An 18,841-nucleotide genomic window follows, 5' to 3' on the forward strand; every position below is an offset into this window, starting at 1 on the left:
GTTTTCATTTGCATGGTTTCCTTCCTCCCAAAGTGCAAACACCTGCAGGTTGAACTGAGGTTATCAGATCACAGTGAATTGACCGAAGGTGTGAATGGATGTTTGTCTTCATGTGTTGGTCCAGTGACACGCTGGCGAAGCGGATGTCCCCCCCCCCCCCCCCCCCCCCCCCCCCCCCCCCGCCTGATTGTCTCCAGCTCCCCCGGGGCCCCTCCAAGGATCAGCTGGAGAAGACAGAGGACATTTGGGCTCAGGTCGGGTTCTGTCCCGCTGGCTGAGCTCCTCTTGACTCTTTGACTTTGCACGTGTCTGTTACCTGGGAGAAGACACAGAAAACAGACTCTGACAGGCTCAGGTTGGGATTGATTAGTTTTTCTCTCGAGCTCCAACGTGTTTGGACAGAAACTCACAGACTGAACCTCAAAGCAAATCACGGTAAAGTGCACATGTGAGGCCGAGGCACCGGTGGAAGTGTTTGATTCCATCTACTGGACTTCAAACCTCAACCAGTCGCAGCCACTTCCAAAAGCTCATTTTCACTTCACTTTGCAGTAGCCAGAATACTTTGGTTTGGTTTCCCTCAGACAACTCATGGAAGTGGATACACAAACGTACACACTCGCCTGTGCAACAATTTGTGCGACTACAACAGGCACCGATAGAACAGACCCAGTTCTGTGTTGTGCTGATGTGCTGCAGAGCGAAGAATCTGCAGCATCTGGTCTTAATCGAGGAGGCCACAGGCAGGAGAGGCCATTACTCTCTGGCTGGCACTTTGTGAATGAGGCCTTTATGAGAGGTTTGGACATACGTCTGTGAACCAAAACAGCCAGTTCAAGCCACACTCTGACATTTAAATTAGCTTTTGGCCATTAACATGACATGCAGCCACTCATACACAAACATTTTGGTAGGTGAGTGAGCGTGGCTCCCAAAAACCACATTCCAGTAAATACTTAGTGGAGAACTTTGCCGCTCTGGCCGTCTGAGGCAGAGTTTCTTGTTCTTCTCAGGGTCGCATCAGTAAACATGTGAAATCAGCGCAGGACGCTTCTGTGTGGGTTTGAAACTCAGAGTTAAAATGTGTTTCTGCTGAAGGGACCTGGCTCCTGACGCCTGGTGAAGGACGTGCGGTTTTATTCAAGTAGTAGTTTTCATGTTTTCTTTTCACACACATTGATGCTTTTAGCAAAGTTCACTTTTCCCAGAGACCGAGGATCGTGACAGAGCTCATCAGAATATTAATTTAAGAGAAAACGGGCGGCGTACGGACTGATTAAAAATGAAAATACTAAATTAAGTCTGAATGTTGAGGATATTTTTTAACATTAAAATGTCATGATTATTGTATAATGATTTAAGAAATATATTGACTTTCATATCCTCTGTGTTTTTTTGGTCAAATTTCAAAATGATTAAATTTGTAACTTTCTGGATCGTATTTATGAGAAATTGCAGCTTTGAACTATATAGATAATGAAATATACAAATATAAATAAAGATGTATCAAATAAATTAAAATGCCTTTTTATTGAATAGTTTAATGACAATCATACAATAGTATTATCTAATAATTGGGCCAGAAAGTTGGATAAATCAGTTCATGAACTTCTCTGCAGATTTCACGTTCTGTGTCTGGACAGAAAACACATGAGCTAATAACATGGAATTTACAGACTTACTCTAAATGAGATAATTGCACATGATTGGCGTCATTAGCCTGAGCTACAGGGGAAGTCATATTCAGACTGAAGTGTGATATTCAGCCTGAGGAGCTGCTGTGAGTCTGAGTGAAGGAGCTGCTGGTGAACAGGGACCAGCGGGGACTGAACCTCAGTTTAAGACCTCATCTCATGCATCTTCATCAGTCCTGCACTTGCTCCTCTTCACCCTCATCCCCCTCGTCCGGATCAGATGGTTTCTTCTGTTCAGGTGCAGCTTGTGCAACTCTCCGCGAAAGGAAAAATCGATTTAATCTAAGTATTAATCTTTGTTTCCTAGAAATCACAAACGCGTTCTGATCTCATGATTCAGCTCGAAAAAGACCAGAAACCGACATTTTTCAGAAATGACCAGAAACCGAAGATAACTTCAACAAAACAAAAAGTTCAAAAAAATCCAAAACACCGATGCTTGGAGAATGGTTGGCAGGACATATGATATTTGCGGACACTGGACTTTGAACACAAACTTAAAAACACTGGAAATGTTTTTTCCTGAATAGACAGAAAAGCTTCTGTCTTCACACATGATGCAATCCTCTGGAGAAACAGAGATGGTTAATATTCCAAACACTTTGCCTGTGTGGCTGTTAATGGAGTCAGTAAATGAACGGCCCCGCCCATCAAGGGGGTAACGCTACGGGGCAAGGGGGGGGGGGGGGGGGGGGGGGGTCTCGCTCTGCAGTTTCCTAGCACTGGTGTTTATCCAAAACAAACCTATTTTTGGAGTTGATAAGCAGAATATGCATTAGGCCTGTTTTAAAGTTGTACCACTTAAAAAGCTGTGTGTGTGTGTGTGTCTGTGTGTGTGTGTGTGTGTGTGTGTCTGTGTGTGTGTGTGTGTGTGTGTGTGCCCCCTCACTGGGTGTGGTTTACTGTACAGGGACAAGCTCAGTGTGTTTCCTGCTGAGACTGAAAGGCCACTTCAGACCCTGAAGTGACTCGAGGGGCCGAGCTCTGAGGCCCTCGTTCAGTAAACACTTTCTTCAGAAGATGTTCACGAAGCAGAGCTCACTCTGTCAAACACAGGAACATCTACACAAAGATACCAAGATGTAAAGATAAGAGAACATGTTGTGTAACCTCCTGAAACAACTTGGCTCAGGGAGACTCGATCACGTGCAGGACGTGTCTCTCTCTCCATGTTCAGACACACAGGCTACATCCAAAATACATTTTACTGTTAAAACAGGATTTTAAAAAAAATCTCAGTCCAAATGTGTTTTAGCTCAGCATCAGTATCAACCCCTGTCCATGATAACACACCTGAAAACATAAATTCCACTGCAGATTCACTTGATTTTTTATCAACACTGGCGTCGGCTCTTATCACTAAAAAGCTTTGGAATCTCCTCGTCTCTCCAGGTTGACGTCATCATCTAGAACGTGAAAGGCTCCTCTTCTTCAACCTGAGATATCTAGATTCTTTCTGTGTGTTAACGCAGCAGTTGTGTTATGTTTTAAAACGTAGTTGTGTTGATGTGGACTCAGAGAGGGTCGGTAAAATCTTTATCTTATTTTGAGTGCACATGATTAGCAACCGTTATTATTACCCCAAGAAGTTTTCATTGTTTTTCTGGATGATGCAAAAACCTACTGAACTTATTTTCTTGAGACTCTGTTGCAGGAAGCAGAATGAGCCTGAAAAGAAACGACCACATTTTGGAGCAGATCCGGACCGAGGGGCAAATCCACTATTCTCTTCTTCTTATTTAAGTTTTTTAGTTTTTTACCTCTCTCTCCGATTTCCCAGGGATTAATTCATGGATCGAGAGGAAATAAATTTGGGCGATTCATGAAACGGATGCCTGTGTGTAATTTGGTGCGGCTTAATTGAATTTATTGGGACCACTGGGCCCAGGCGGAGGTCCACGCTCCAGTGAGAGCGGCTCTGGTTCCTAATAAGACATGACAGAAAACAGACTTTGAAATGTCCCAGAGACCAAACAGTGGAAGATCTACGGCTGGCTCCTGATAGATGGGATACTAAGAAATCTTGATTCCTCGGGAACTTTGTTTTAAAGTTACGTTTCTGTGCTGGAGACTCAATCTGCTGTGGATGAACCCGGGTGGAGGGAATGGATGTGAGTATAACCTGGTTCCACAGATCACCTCTTAACATGCACCGTGTTTGGGTCTGAGCTGCTCCAACACCTCGTCCTGTCGGGATTACACCCGCCTAATAAAATAATAAGTCCAATTAGACCTTGTTGCTAGACTTTCCCCCCCGCCTGTCATGGCAGCTCCGTGTGGTTGCCAGTCTTCGCTCTGCTTGCCTGCATCGCTCTTACATTTGATTGGCGTTGGCAGGAATGAAGCCGCTGCACACCGTGAGTCCAGAAAGTGACTCGACTACCATGTGGAAAAAGTGAGGGTGAAAAAAAAAGAAGCATCTAATTGCACGGGACAGACAGTTTGGACTTTACACTTGAGTGAAAGTTTTCCCATGATTGCCTAAAGGTCTCTTCTCACAGTTTATAGAATAAGGCTGATGAAACGTGCCAGCAGAGAGCATTGGAAATGGAGATGGATAAACTATTAAACTTTCTACTATTTCTCCAGTGATTAGTTTCCCCCCCTCTTTGATATAACATGGCACTTTTTGGACATGTAAAACTAGGCCGAGAGTTTTTTGGAAACTGTGTTGTGGCTCAAAAGAACCTTTTGTCTATTAAAATCAAACTGTGGTGGTTAGCGCCTCACAGGAGGGAGGTTCCTGGTTCGATTCCCACATCGGCCTCATCCCACAGTGCAGACACATGCACACTGGGGTTGATTGGATAATCTAAACTGGCTGCAGGTGTGATTGGCTGCTTGTCCGTGCACGTTGGTCCTGTGATTCGCTGTCCTCGGCAAACGGCGGCTGTGATTGGCTCTAGCTCCACTAGACGTTCCAGATGATGTTTGTTTCTGACACTTTCTATTAACTGTGGATCCACAGTGAAACCACCAGATCCTGATTTCCTCCCTTCAGGACCTGGGTGTCTCCGGCTCTGCCCTCTCCCTGCTCTCATCCTACCTCAACGATGAAACCTGGAGAGGATCTGGGTCTGAACCTTGTCCTCTCACTACTGGGGTCCCTCAAGGCTCCGTCCTGGGTCCCCTCCTCTTCTCTCTCTCGGCTCTGTCATTTACTCAAATGGCTTTTCCCCGCTGCGCTGATGACACCCAACTAATCCTTTGTTTTCCCCAAACTGAACCACAGGTAGCATCAGGAATCTCTGCCTGTCTGACTGACGTCTCTCAGTGGAGGACCGCACACCACCTGAAAATTAACCTTGACAAGTCTGAACTACTTTTCCTTCCAGGGAGAGACTCTCCCAGCCATGACCTAACTATCCCATTTGACAACTCTGTGTTAGCACCACCCAGACTGCTGGGAACCTGGGTGTGACACTCCACAGTCAACTCTCCCTCACTGCCAACATTACTGTAACAACACGTTCCGGTAGATTCATGATGCACAACATCAGGAGGACACGCCCCCTTCTCAATCAGAAGGTGGTCCAGGCCCTCGTCCAGGTTCTGGTCCAGGCTCTGGTCCAGGCTCTGGTCCAGGCCCTGGTTCGGGTTCTGGTCCAGGTTCTGGTCAAAACTCTGGTCCAGCTCTTGGTCATCTCATGCCCAGACTACTGTAGCTCCCTCCTGGCAGATCTACCTGCTCGTGCCCTCTGACCTCTGCAGCTCATCCAGAAACCAGCAGCTCCACTGGTCTTCAACCTAAATTCACATCCACTCCGCTCTGCTTCGGCCAATCGGCTCGTTGCTCCCTCACATCACCAGTCTCTGCTGTCCTGGCTCCTAAATGGTGGAACGAGCTCCCCGATGACATCAGGACAGAAAGTCTACACATCTCACAACACAAACCGAACACACACCTCTTCCGAATATATCTTGATTAAGAAAAAATAAATATACAAAAAGTCGTGATTTAGTAGCAGTCAAATGGGGACTTCCTTAGAGCACTTTGTAGTTTGTCTTTCTTGATTCTTGTTGTTCTGGGTTTGTAGCCTCATGGTTGATAAACTTATTGAAAGTCATAACAGTCTCTGACATGACAGTCAAGTGTTATGTTTTTAGATACCAATCTAAAATATGGTATTTTATTTTGAATACATTCTATTATTTCTACATTCATTCTTAATTTCTTAATTCCCCAGATATTCTTTCACGACGTCTGTTGGGGTCGTGAACCCCAGGTTGAGAATCCCTCTATTAAACCAACATTAAGCAGGAACCAGAAACCAAAAACTTAATTAATTATTAATAATAATATGAGCTTAAGAGTTGCACTTCACCCAAATTGTTCGTGAATCCACTAGGTTTAATACATTTCAAGGATTGTAGGAAATTTATTTTAAATAACGCAGCTCCACCTTGGTGCAGCTGCATTGTTCAGACTAACAACACAATAACCAGAACATGATATACAGTATGAGCCTCTCAAAACGAACCCGGTGCATTAGTGCATCATATTACAACTAAAACCAGGCAATCATGTCATGATTTCCTATGAAGCGACTGATTGGGGAAAAAGCTCCGGGAATTGAAAGTAGCTTTTCTCTCCCCGTCAGCCGTCGTTCATGCCAGAGGAGAAACTGAGCTCAGCGCAGCAGCAGCCGCCAGCTCCGACTGCTGAGCACAATGTGAAGACAGTCATGGGCAAGGACAAGTCGGAACAAGACGAGCTGCCCAGAGCGCCGGCGGAGGACGGGAGACCAGCACTGACGTTTAGAACAGCTCAGAACTGCCACATGTCAGTGAGCTTCAGGACGGGAGGACAAGTCAGACTTTCCTTTCTCTGGGAAAACGCTGATGAACGTGAGCTCGCTTTCCAGCCCTGAGCCTTTTATTTTGAAAAACTAAGCTTCTCAATGGCAGGTAGCGATTATAAAACTGACAGGAATCAAGGATTCATGAACCAAATTCATAAAATCAACATTATTCATTCACAAAAGGTCCGGTTGGAATCACACAGATGGGAGTTATGCATCCAGATCCTCTGCAGTGGACACGTCTCTGTCTCTGAAGCTGAAAGACGCTCGTCCCTCTCACACTGTGTGGAGATGATTGTTTTATTCCACCTTCATACGTTCATTTGATTCATAAAGCAGGTGAATGATAATCGGCTGCTGCTGGGTCACACTCTGCTGAGTCAGGAAAGCTGCAGCTCCTGATGTTTGCGTGATGAGCGACAGGAATGATAATGGAAGCAGCTCAATGACACTGTTCATTCATGCAGAGCAGGTTGAACAGGAAGAGCCTGAGATGGAGAGGACGTGTGTCTGATGCCATCAAACCAAATAAGTGTGTGTGTGTAACTGTATCTTAATCTGTGTGTAGTCAGATTTTTGATTGTGTACAACCTCAGTTTTTCACGCCGTATTTTTTGCATCACATAATTCAAACTGAATTTATCGGAACATAAGAACGACTTAAAATCCCAGAGACGATCTTTGAGAAACATTTATTAAACGTGTACTTTGGTCCATGTCCTGTGTGCTAACATGGTGGAGGCGGGATTTATGACCTATACTGCAGCCAACCACCAGGTGGCGATGGGGGACGCTTTGGCTTCACTATTGAGGAGCCTTCATGGCGTCCATCTTTAAAAACAGTCTATGGTGCTTATAACTTGCGTTTTGGCTTACACTGTGTGTGTATGTGTGTGTGTTTGTTTGTGTTTGTGTGTGCGTGTGATATATAAACTGTACAACATGTGTGTGGAAGTCGTTCCCACGCTCCTGGGACAAACTGGACTCCATGGTCACTTCTGCAGAGCATCTTGATTTGGCCATGAGTTCGAATCCCCAGGTGACCCAACATATATTCCCGAAGGGGGTTTGTCTGCAGCCCCCCCCCCCCCCGGGATGAATCATTGTTATTGCTCCATGTTTCTCAGAGGAACTGTTTGTGATTATTTCCATATCTTGAGTTGTGTATTGTGTCCCGGCAGCATGATGCTCTGGTAGATTCGCAGGAATCCACCGGCACATTTCAGCTGCATGATTTATGAATTCTCATTAGAGGCGCGTTGCTATTAAATCTCTCGGATAAGAGTGGTTCGATTTTTCTGGAACAGCAGTGAGGTCATTTACTTTGTTCACCCTGGACTCATGTTTCATTTTAGCTCTCCCTTGATACAGATCAGGTTTACATAAATACAGTAGCTGTGTATGGTCATATTTGATAAGTTTCGGGGGTCGGGGGGTTCGATCCCAGTCTCCTCCATTCCGTGTGACACTGAACCCCACATTTATTATTTTTATAATTAATTTGAGGGAGGGTAATATCATTGCCGGTTTCATTATCTGTAATAACAGGTTATTAATGAGCTCTTTATTCATATCAAACATTTTCATATGTCTGGCAGTTTCCAGCTCCACGTCTGTGTTCGTGCCGTTATTTATTATTGCAGCCTCGTGGCGGTTTAATTTGGGAAACATGATTAAGAGACTGCTCTACCTCAGCCGCCCATCGGTCAGATACTGGATACGATTGAGGAGATTGTTTTGAAAGCAAATGGGTTCCAGGGAAAAGACCGTTTGGGTCGATGTGGAGACGGAGATCAGGTTTCATATCAAGAATTATTCATCAGAACCACAAGTCGACCTCAACTTCCCGCCTCTCCTCTGCTCCCCTGTCGCCTGGAAGAGCCCACAGCCGCACCTCCAGGAAGAGGAAATGGACATTTTCCTACTGCGTGCGGTCGGTCGAGATGCAGTCAGGCGCCGAGGCTGTTCTGGCAAACACGCGGTGCTTTAGGCAAAGGTTGAACCCAGAGTGGCCCTTGAATGATGAATAAGGCCCAAATGGCACCGAGCAAATCTGGGCCACCTCTGGTCGACACGCGGTTTTGCTGTGGCTTCGTTGTGACCCAGTTCTGGCAGACGGGAGCGGACTGGTCCCAGTGCCATCATTCCATGCGGTGGATGGGCCGGACGACAGAGTGGCAGCGCGACAGTTACTATCAATCCTCCAGAGAACTAATCATCAAGCACAAAGTGACTCTGCAGCGTGGAGAAATCTCTTAAATCCCCTTTTCAGGACCAGCAGCTGTCTTATCAAACCTCACTCCCCTCAGACACTGAAGAAGCACGACACTCACAGCTACACAAAAATGTGTGCACCAAAGGCAACGCAATTATGAGGTTTTCGACAAATAAAATCCTGGAATGTTTCTTGGGCTCGTTTCTTTTTCAGAAATGCAGGAAATGGTGCGAAACAAACAAACTGCAGCCGGTTGTGTTCTTCTTCTTCTTCTTCTTCTTCTTCTTCTTCTTCTTCTTCTTCTTCTTCTTCTTCTGCTGTGGATTCTCGGCCTGTCGCACAATTCAGAATTGTGTTAGACAAACTGAGTCACATGGAGGCTAAGTGAAAAATGTGCAACTGGGGGAATTGGCCCTTTTGAATAAAACCACAAAATATGGAAGTGTTGCAAACACGATGACCCTGCAGGAGCACACAGCTTTCCCCATGAAGCTCAGTGTTGCTGCTGAACTGGGTTTGATGCCGAGCCCTGGGCAGAACCAGTCCGCTCACAGATTCCTGTGTAATGAAGGAGGCGTCTGCAGTCGGACAAGATGGTGCTCTCTGTGTTTGAGGTGTCTCCACCAGGTGAGAGTGGTTTTCTTGCGAAGCTGGAACATTTGTTTGTTGCGTTGTTGAACCGAATGTCGTCGTCCAGCGCGGCGTACAACACAAATCCTCTTGTAAAACTTATTTACAGCTGTTTCACTGTGTGGTTTCCAGTTTTACGATGTGTCCCTTTGGTGCAAATTAAAACATGCAATCAGCATGGCTGCACGAGTAAATAGCCTCCATGTGTAGTGAGGAGACGGAGGCGAAGGCCGAGGATCCAGAGGAGCTCCTCTCCCTCTGCCACGCTGAGCCGCTCTGCAGCCCGAGCCAGAGACGCAGCTCCAGGATCGTGTCTTCAGACGGACAGCAGCACAGACGGACGTGGAAAAAGACGTCTGCAGCCAAGTGAATCAGACACGTAAAGACACTTTCACCTTTTTACTCTGATTCAAACATGTTAGCTTTTACATTTCTAATGGAAACTGTCCGTGTGCATCAGCTCAGCGAGAAAACAGCTGCTCCAGATATTACAGTGCAGTGGATCCATGTTGTGCAATTATTGTATCTGTTCCAATCACATAAACACGAACAATGGAAATCTTTAAAGATATGTTTCTACATCTATTCTCTGTGTTTATGTTGCAGCTTTTCCAGTCTTCTGCCCAAACTGCAGCCGACCTCATCAATAAGAACCAGGACTCCTTCACTTTGAAGAGTGTGACTGTTACATCTGAACTCTCCGTGGCCAGTAACGCTCATTGTGTAAATATCTATTATTCATACTGTGTTTATGATGTTTATACACTGTTGTGTATTGTTTACTTTCATATTTGTATACTTATGCTCAACACAAACGACGGCAGATTCCTGTATGTGTAAAACCTTCTTGGCAATAAAACCTGATTCTGATTCTGAACCCCTCGAAACCACTTCACCTCCTGACACATGTTTTTCTGTCATCACACTAAAGAAAATACTTTTATGTCTTTAAATGCTTCTGTGGCTGAAGCTGTGTGTTTATTAAATGACCCACCATGAGATGTATTTTGTTTTTCTCCTGCCTTCTAATTGACTTCCTGCCTTTTAATCCTAATGGCGTCTCCTCTCAATAGATCCCTCGCCCAGATGCTGCTTTTCCTTTCACGAGCTCCGGCTGGTTCCTCGGTTCCGCCAGATCAGGTGTTGATTTTATCCAGGTTCTGAGTTTTATAGCCCAACAGAGAGGGAGGCATTAACCTCGGCTCAACCGGTTCCTAATGGCTCCACTGGCCGACTCTATATGTAAATGTGTGTAGGAACCGACGCACACAGGGGATACACAACCTGGATTTGAATGTGAGCTTTCCAAAAAACAATTTTTTTCATTCAAGTGTCCTGGCAACACACACACAACATGAGTAGATGCACACACACTGGCCAAGTCCATGCATCGCTGCCTTGCCAGTCAGAGAGGATGTGTTTCAACACACAGGTGCCGTGTGTGTGTGTGTGTGTGTGTGTGTGTGTGTGTGTACGGACAAAGAGCTGCATTGTGTACAAGCAGATCCTGTCTACATGTTATTTTAGTTATACTCTCTGGACATGTGGGGACAGTGAAATAAGACGACCTCTCACTGGAGGAGGAATTCCAGATGATTTTAGCGATATGGCCCGAGAAGCGATGACGGGAATCTGATGTGGCACTGATCCTTGTATTCATTCTCCCTGTGCTGATCAGGAATCAGTTTGCTTTTCCTCCCTGGGGCGAGACCTGGAGCATTAACCCCCGCCCCCCAGCACCAGCAGCACCGGCCTGGTGGGTCTCCTGGAGGACTGGGAACCCATTTGCATTTCCAGCTGCAGCTACACACTGAGAGAGATGTTTGCAGTGGCGTGAGCACAGCTGGTTCCCATTGATGAGCGCTGACCACAGGTCCTCTGAGGTTTGCACAGATGAGGCTCGATGGAGCAGTTTTCATTTCTAAACAATTAACAGACATCAGATGAGTCTCCAGAGCCGTAAAACACACAAGCAGTCCACGTCAAACAGCTTCAAACAGCCTTTACACTGAGGACTCTGATCTGGCTCTGATCACTTTGGGCTTTCTGTTATTTCTCACTGAGGTGTTGTTGTATGAAGTCATACATATTTGAGTTAAAAGCCGTAATCACTGCTCATAAAAGTACATCTTTAAATGGGTGTTTTCCTGGAGCCTCAGGCGGGTCTGCGTGTTTGATTTGAAACCATACAGGTTGTTGTTATTATGGGCTTAATATTCAAGAGCTGCATCCTCTGACTGGTTTGTGAGGTGGAGTCAGGATTTTAAAATATTCATATTCCGCTCTGGGATTTCTCTGAGTGGCCCTTTCACTCTGCTCCTCCGCTGCTGCTGCTGCTGCTGCTGCTGCCTCCTGGAAATCAGGCTTTTCTCTGAGTGAGCCACCCAGAGGGAATGTGAGCGCGCTGCAGCGTATAAAAGCAGCAGTCTGCAAACAGCAGGAGCAGAGACACGCTTGTGCAATGAAACGGAGGAGGCAGCTCCACAGCGAGAGAGGAGTTCCTGCACAGTGGGTCTGTTGCATAATGAAGAAACAGTTCAGGTGAAGAAGACGTGTGAAGGGAGGACGACCTCATCCGAGTCACAGCTTCAGTTATGAGTCATTGTCTTCATCAAAGCGGTCGTGATTGTCTCCATGGATTTATTATTCCAAAGGTAGGTTATAGATCTTGTATCTAATTTAAAACCCCATCTTCTCTGAAGGGGTCATTTGGGAGATATCTTCATTTTTTAAATAATTTTAAAATGAGAAAATAGAAATATTTTGAGGAACGCCCACTTTAAAAACATGAAAATGTGACAGCTGGAGGGAAAACGCTCCTGAAACCTGCAGACTTACACAGATCGTACCATAGAGTTATTATTATATATGTGATTTATAGCTCATTTGTCTTATGAGCCACTGTCCTTATCAAAGTGTCATTGAATATCTCAATCTTATTCCAAAGGCAGATTCAATATCTTTATCTGCTTCAAAACACAAAGGTTCTGCCCTGGAGTCAACATTCTTTATTGGGCGTTAATACGTTATATTATAAAGAACACCGACTTCAGAACGTGAAAAACTTTTCAAAAGAAAATGGAAAAAAAGTTGTCATAGAGTCAAAAATGTGATCGCTGGAAGGGAAATGCTTCTTCACCGTGCACTCACCAACAGAGATAAAGCCTGAGTGTCATTATTACACATGAATCATCAGGTATTAAGTCTCATTATTTATTAAGTAGGATTCTAAAATGCAATGACACGCACCAAACACTAAATAAGTGAAATATTGAGATTCATATTAAAGAATAACGTTTTGAAAAAAGTGTTTAAAATCAGCAAATACAAATAGTTCAACATGTTTGCAATATTCGATCGTCTCATTTTGAGTTTACTGATATGAGCACCTGCAGACTCGTATGTAAACACCGGATTTCTGCCCCGACACCCTTTGCACGTACACTGGGCTGTGATCTGGATTTGATGATTCCTCGCTGCTGCTTCCCAGTAACTGCATGTTTCTGAGGAATGCGATGCGCTCGCCGTCAACAGAAACTGCCAGAACTTGCCTGGTGCACAGAGAGAAAAGTGAGGGATGAAGAAGTCAGACAGAGCTGAGAGCTAATTAGTTCTCTGCCTCAGAGATGAGTCACGTTGTCCGGAGGGGCTTCTCCCGCCTTCAGAGACGACACCAGTCAAACCAAAGGTCGAACCAAACCTCCGATTGGATGCTGATGTGTTTGACAACATGTTGAGACTGCACAGGATCCTTTGGGGGGAAGGAGGAGCTGGAGAAGAGACAGTATCAAATGTTCTTTTGGCTGAAAAATACTTTATTAAATCACTTTGTTGTAATGTCATTTAATCTGACTGACATCTGTTTTCACTTTGAATGTTGGCTGGTGTCAGAACGATGACAGTGGAATCAGTAATAAGAAATAACAGCTTGTTGATTAGTTGCTTTTTCTCCAAGAAAAGAAAAATAGCTGGAATATTTTTTTATACATTTCCTCCTCATGTACTTCTTATAGTTGTTTTTTTAAATCATTTGTTATATTGTTAAATACTTTATTTCTTTGATTGTTTTTATTCTTTTGTTATTGTAACTTAGGAGCAAAATATGGCAGAAGAATTTCCTTCTGGATTCTAAAGCTAACTGTGTTTGTTATGATTTATTGTAATGTTATTGGCTCTTTTTGTTCTATTTTATACTTTTATTTCCCCATCACAAACCTTATGAGTGTACATACAGCTACTGAGGTTAAACTGGGATACACGATAGACTAGTTATACCAGGTTGAGGAGGTTGAGATATTGGGGGAGGGGGGGTGGGGGTGCTGCCGTCCAGGGTCTGAGAGAAATATAATATTTAATAAAGTGTTCCTGTCTCACGCTGACCCGCTCTCTGTTCCCTCTCAGAACCGTCTCAGCCAGAGGAACCACATCGGGCCCGGGGCTCGGTGGTGATGCTGGCGATGCAATACAACAGCCCCTCAGGTAATAGCTCCCCCTCCCCCGTCTCCAACCACACCACCATGGGGCCTGAGGTGGAGGCCGTCGCCCGTAATGACACCCGTCCACCGAACAACCCCACGGCTGCCGGCCTCAGCATGACTCTGGGCATCCTGTTCAACGTGGTGGCCCTGGTCATTCTGGCCAAGGCTTACAACCGCTTCCGCCGCCGGTCAAAGGCCACGTTCCTGCTCTTCGCCAGCTCCCTGGTGGCGACAGACCTGGCTGGACATGTGATCCCCGGAGCCCTGGTGTTGAGGATATACTCGGCAGTAGCCGTCTCCACACCGAACACCACCAAATTCAAGGGGGACCCTGATGCCTCGTGTCTGTTTCTGGGGGGGTGCATGGTGTTCTTCGGCCTGTGCCCACTTTTCCTGGGTTGTGCCATGGCTGCTGAGCGCTGTCTGGGCGTCACCAGGCCTCTGCTACATGCACGCCTGGTGACCACGGCACGGACTAAAATGGCACTGACCCTCATCTGGCTGCTGGCGCTGTGCGTGGCCATGCTGCCCTTCTTCAGCCTGGGGGCCTACACCTACCAGTACCCGGGGACGTGGTGCTTCATCCGGGTGATGGAGGACACCGAGGCCACGGACCTGGCCTTTGTGATGCTGTTCTCTGGACTGGCGCTGAGTTCCCTGGCCATGGCCTTTGTGTGTAACACCATCAGTGGGATCACGCTGGTGCGAGCCCGGCTAAAGAAGAGGTGCAGCTCCCAGCGCCGCTCGGCCAGGTCCCATGACACGGAGATGGTGGTGCAGCTGGTCGGCATCATGGTCACCTCCTGCATCTGCTGGAGCCCTCTGCTGGTGAGTTCGGTCTAAATAACTCCAGTTAATAAACATTTAAAGAAGCAAATTCTAATACCCCAACATGATGAGATGTTCATATTTGATTTGAGGCTGGTTTTGAGGACAATTAAGACGTTTCAAGTTGTAGGAATTCACAAACAGCATTTATTGATTGTTTTTTTAAAGTTTTTAAATCCTCTATTCCGTTAAAAGTTCTTTAATATGAGAGTTAATCCCTCAAACCCTCTGTTCAGCTCTGGAATGCTGCAAGTTTCAAACGAGACGAATGTGTTTTCATGTTTCTGCAGGTTTTATGTGACCTGTCACTCAGGACAGGTGGTGAGAGATTTACTGAGTAGGAAGCTGAAACATCTTTTTGATTCAGGGGCAAAACACTTTAGACGATTATCAGCTGACTCACTGTTCATAGCTTCAGTCAAATGTCACAGTTTGATTCCCATAATAAGACAACGTGAGCCGACCCGCAGATGCTCGGCTCGTATCACGCTGAGTGGTGAAAGTGCTATTTGTAAATGACAGGAAACAGGAAGTCTTGAATTTCATAATAATTACAACTGACTAAAAGCAGCATCCATGACAACATTAACCATGAAAGGACTTTATGACCGTAATAGGAGTTGGATCATAGCAACGGCCTAAAGTTGCATAATCTCCTTTTTAATTCCTGTGTATTTGAGGTCAGAAAATATGTTGTTTATGTCCCAGAACAGCACATGTTTTTATGGAAATTCTTTAGATCTATTTTTCCTCATCATTTTATCCATAAACTTACTGATGACATGTTTCAAACTCCACTGGGATTTTAAAGAAGAACGTTGTGTGAGTTTATTTAGTTTAGAGTTTGACATCACACTCATACTACAAGTAGTTAAACTGGTGAATATGTAAAAACAACTTTTTTTGCACTCAAAGGAAATAAATCATACAAACTACAATGACACTCGCCCACATTTCCACCAGGGCCCCACAGTCTCATGGTTAAGCCATAAATTCACTAGATCCAGATTTTTATTTGGATCTGAAGCAAATTTCTAAACCTGCACACGAACATGCTAGAAGAGCACATTAGAGTTTCTACCTCCTCCGAGGCCCAACAGGAGATTAAATACTATCAAGCTGCATCGAATTTCACGGTGTCATAAATATCAGTCCCCTCAAGATGCCACATTTTTATTGAATCAAGATCCGTCAATTATTCTCTGGGAAAAACAGTGAAAACAGGGAAAAACTTCCTATCTCACAATCGTAAGAGAATGTTCATGAAAGCTCCTGGATCCACACCAAAGACTTTATGAGTTCTTCACTGACCCGGATCACATCCTTCCTCCGAGCTGGTTAGATCGAACAATAATACACGACTGAGGCTGTTTCCTCTTTATTCCACAGATCTTTGGAGTGATGTCGGCCTTGCGGTCCTACAGCGGCTCGCTGAGCGGCGACCGGGACACTTACCGGGCTCTGATGATCACGGGCGTCAGGATGGCGACCTGCAACCAGATCCTGGACCCGTGGGTCTACATCCTGCTGCGGCGGGCCATCCTCAGGAAGATCTACCGCATCACCAAGAAGCAGGCCAGCTTCAAGGGGAGCACATTCCGCACCACCCGCTGGGACGTCAGCTCCTTTCAGAACTCGGAGAAATCCAGTGTTAATAAGAGTTAGAGGATCAGATGGTCAGAACTGAACCCGGCAGCTTCTCATCCTGAACTGACTTCAGTCTCATGAGGTCCCGGATGAAAAGAGATTTCTTTCTGTTGGAACGAGGCCACGTTTCCTTCTTCTTATGAAGCATAGACTGTAAATAAAGATGGACGACATGACAGCTGCTTACAGTGATGCCAAGTGTCTTCACCGCCCCCTGGTGCCTGGCTGCAGCATTGGTCATAAACCCCCACCTCCTTATTAACTTTTTTTTAAAAGATGATTTCTGTAATATTTCTGCTACATTTGGTTTAAATTAATTATTTAATCATTTAAAAACGGGTGAATCTTTGTGATGGTTAGCTGAGACTGACTCACGATTGGTGGGGTTCGCCCCCCCCCCTCCCAAATGTCACTTGCTGACACCATCACCTCTTCGAAACAGATCATCACTGAAGAGCAATGGATCCTGGGGGAGGAGGGGCTGGTCAGGATGGACCCATTGGAGCTGTTCTTCTTTCGGGGATGGAAGGACACATGTGTCAGCCACATTTGAAGGAGCGTTAAAATGGGACCGCCCCACGCCACGCCCCTTTAAATGCAGCCCGCGAAGGATGTCACCCATTAATTGAGACTCTGCTTCTGGCTCCAAATACACAAGAGGGAAGTTGTTAGTTCCCAGGATATCATGGCTTCATGTCCCTATAGTGGGAGGAAGAGGAGGAGCGTCGGCCATCTTTATTTACAGTCTATGTGTGAAGAGGTGAAAAGGTTGAAACGAGACAGTGTTAAACTACAGGGGGGGGGGGGGGGGGGGGGGACGCCCCAGCTCCTTATAAACTGCTGACGATGCACCATGGCTCGGAGGTGTGCGTGGCAGTCTGTCCTCTATGAGAGCAGATGTAAATATAAAGTTGGGCGGGAGGACGATGGCTTCCACCCGAGTGACGAGTGTCTGGAGTCTCACAGCGAACATCTCAAGTCACGAGTGTCTTTCAATGTTTGTTTTTTTTCAGTGACACAATGTAAAAGTCAATGACTTGTGTAGATGCTCACGTGAGAGAGCAAAAGAAAAAGCTGTGCTCTTACCTCAGCTTGAAGATGTGAAAAACACCGTTGTGTGTGTCCAGTGTGATGCTGTGATATGAATGTGTGTGTGTGTGTGTGTGTGTGTGTGTGTGAACAGTATTTCCCTCACATGAGTGGGGACTGAAGTGAAAGTCTGTGTTACCAAAGCTAATTAATAAAGGTGAATGTCAGATTACAAAATAAATGGTTCTGTTACAGTTTGTCAGTGGCTTTGGCTCATGTCTTGAAACTGTATTAAAATTCTGCAACAGCTATTTCTATGGGACATTTCATTTCTATTCCATAAAATGTTTAGATGTTTTCTCACCCCTATATACAAACCTGTATTTTGACAGTGACAGTGATTTCTTCCTGCACTATAAGAAGAAAGAAGAATGCAGATTCTGTCAAGTTGAATATTGATATTCATCGTACTGAGCCTTTCGGAATCTGCTGTCACAGGAGGTAACAAACACCAGGAGAACTCCACACGGTGGACCACAGAGAGAGGATATGTTTATTATGTGTACATTAAATTTGTAACAATGTGTTTACATCTACCATTAACTGAAAATCCACCTCCGAACTCTCAGAGGACTTTCAACAACATTCCATTCTGAGAAAAACATGAAAAAATGTATTTCTCACCGCAGAAGATGAGTATAAGATAAACACACCTCCTCCATGTGGAGGAATGTTTGACCTTCCAGGCACATTACATCTGTAGAACATCATTAAGAGAATTGTCTCATTCCACACATATTCCTTTCTCTCTCCTCAGCACCCAGGGTCAGGTTGTAGATGAAGGGCACACAGCAGCACACTGTAGTGTCTACGCTCAGGGACATTCATCTCTACCTCAAACAGCCCAGAGAGACACCAACTCTGTTATAGATCATATCACAAACAAGACATAAGGACAAAGGATTAAGGTAAGCATGTGTTAGGCTTAACTGTCCAATAGGATGCAAACACCTTCATGTGACACAACACAACAGAAGATTGAGAACATTTAGAACATAGAGAACATGAAGAACACAGAGAACATGGAGAACTCAGAACAATGAGAACATGGAAACCTCAGAACATGCAGAACATGGAGAGCTCAGAACATGGAGAACACAGAGAACATGGAGAACATGGAAAACTCAGAACATGGAGAACACAGAGAACATGGAGAACATGGAAAACTCAGAACATGGAGAACATGGAGAACTCAGAACATGGATAACACAGAGAACATGGAGAACTCAGAACATAGAGAACATGATGAACATGGTGAACATGGTGAACTCAGAACCTGGAGAAATCAGATCAGGGAGAACATGGAGAGCATGGAGAATATGCAGATCTCAGAACATGGAGAACAAAGAGAACTCAGAACATAGAGAACAAGGTGAACATGGAGAAAATGGTGAAAATGTTGAACTCAGAACATATAGAACATAGAGAACATGTAGAACATGGAGAACATGGAGAACT

The 18,841-nt window shown here is 45.1% G+C and overlaps 1 protein-coding gene across 1 annotated transcript; it reads left to right on the forward strand.

Moving 5' to 3' along the window:
• The first annotated feature begins 11,627 nt into the window (after positions 1-11,627).
• LOC128459063 (prostaglandin E2 receptor EP1 subtype) lies at positions 11,628-17,634 on the forward strand. Its single transcript, XM_053444166.1, has 3 exons — positions 11,628-11,995; positions 13,743-14,647; positions 16,037-17,634. Exons 2-3 carry the CDS (start codon positions 13,790-13,792, stop codon positions 16,310-16,312), a joined length of 1,134 nt encoding a protein of 377 aa, XP_053300141.1. The 5' UTR covers positions 11,628-11,995; positions 13,743-13,789; the 3' UTR covers positions 16,313-17,634.
• The last annotated feature ends 1,207 nt before the right edge of the window (positions 17,635-18,841 follow it).

This window comes from Pleuronectes platessa, chromosome 16, assembly GCF_947347685.1.
Source record: "Pleuronectes platessa chromosome 16, fPlePla1.1, whole genome shotgun sequence".
In the NCBI taxonomy this organism is placed as follows: domain Eukaryota; kingdom Metazoa; phylum Chordata; class Actinopteri; order Pleuronectiformes; family Pleuronectidae; genus Pleuronectes; species Pleuronectes platessa.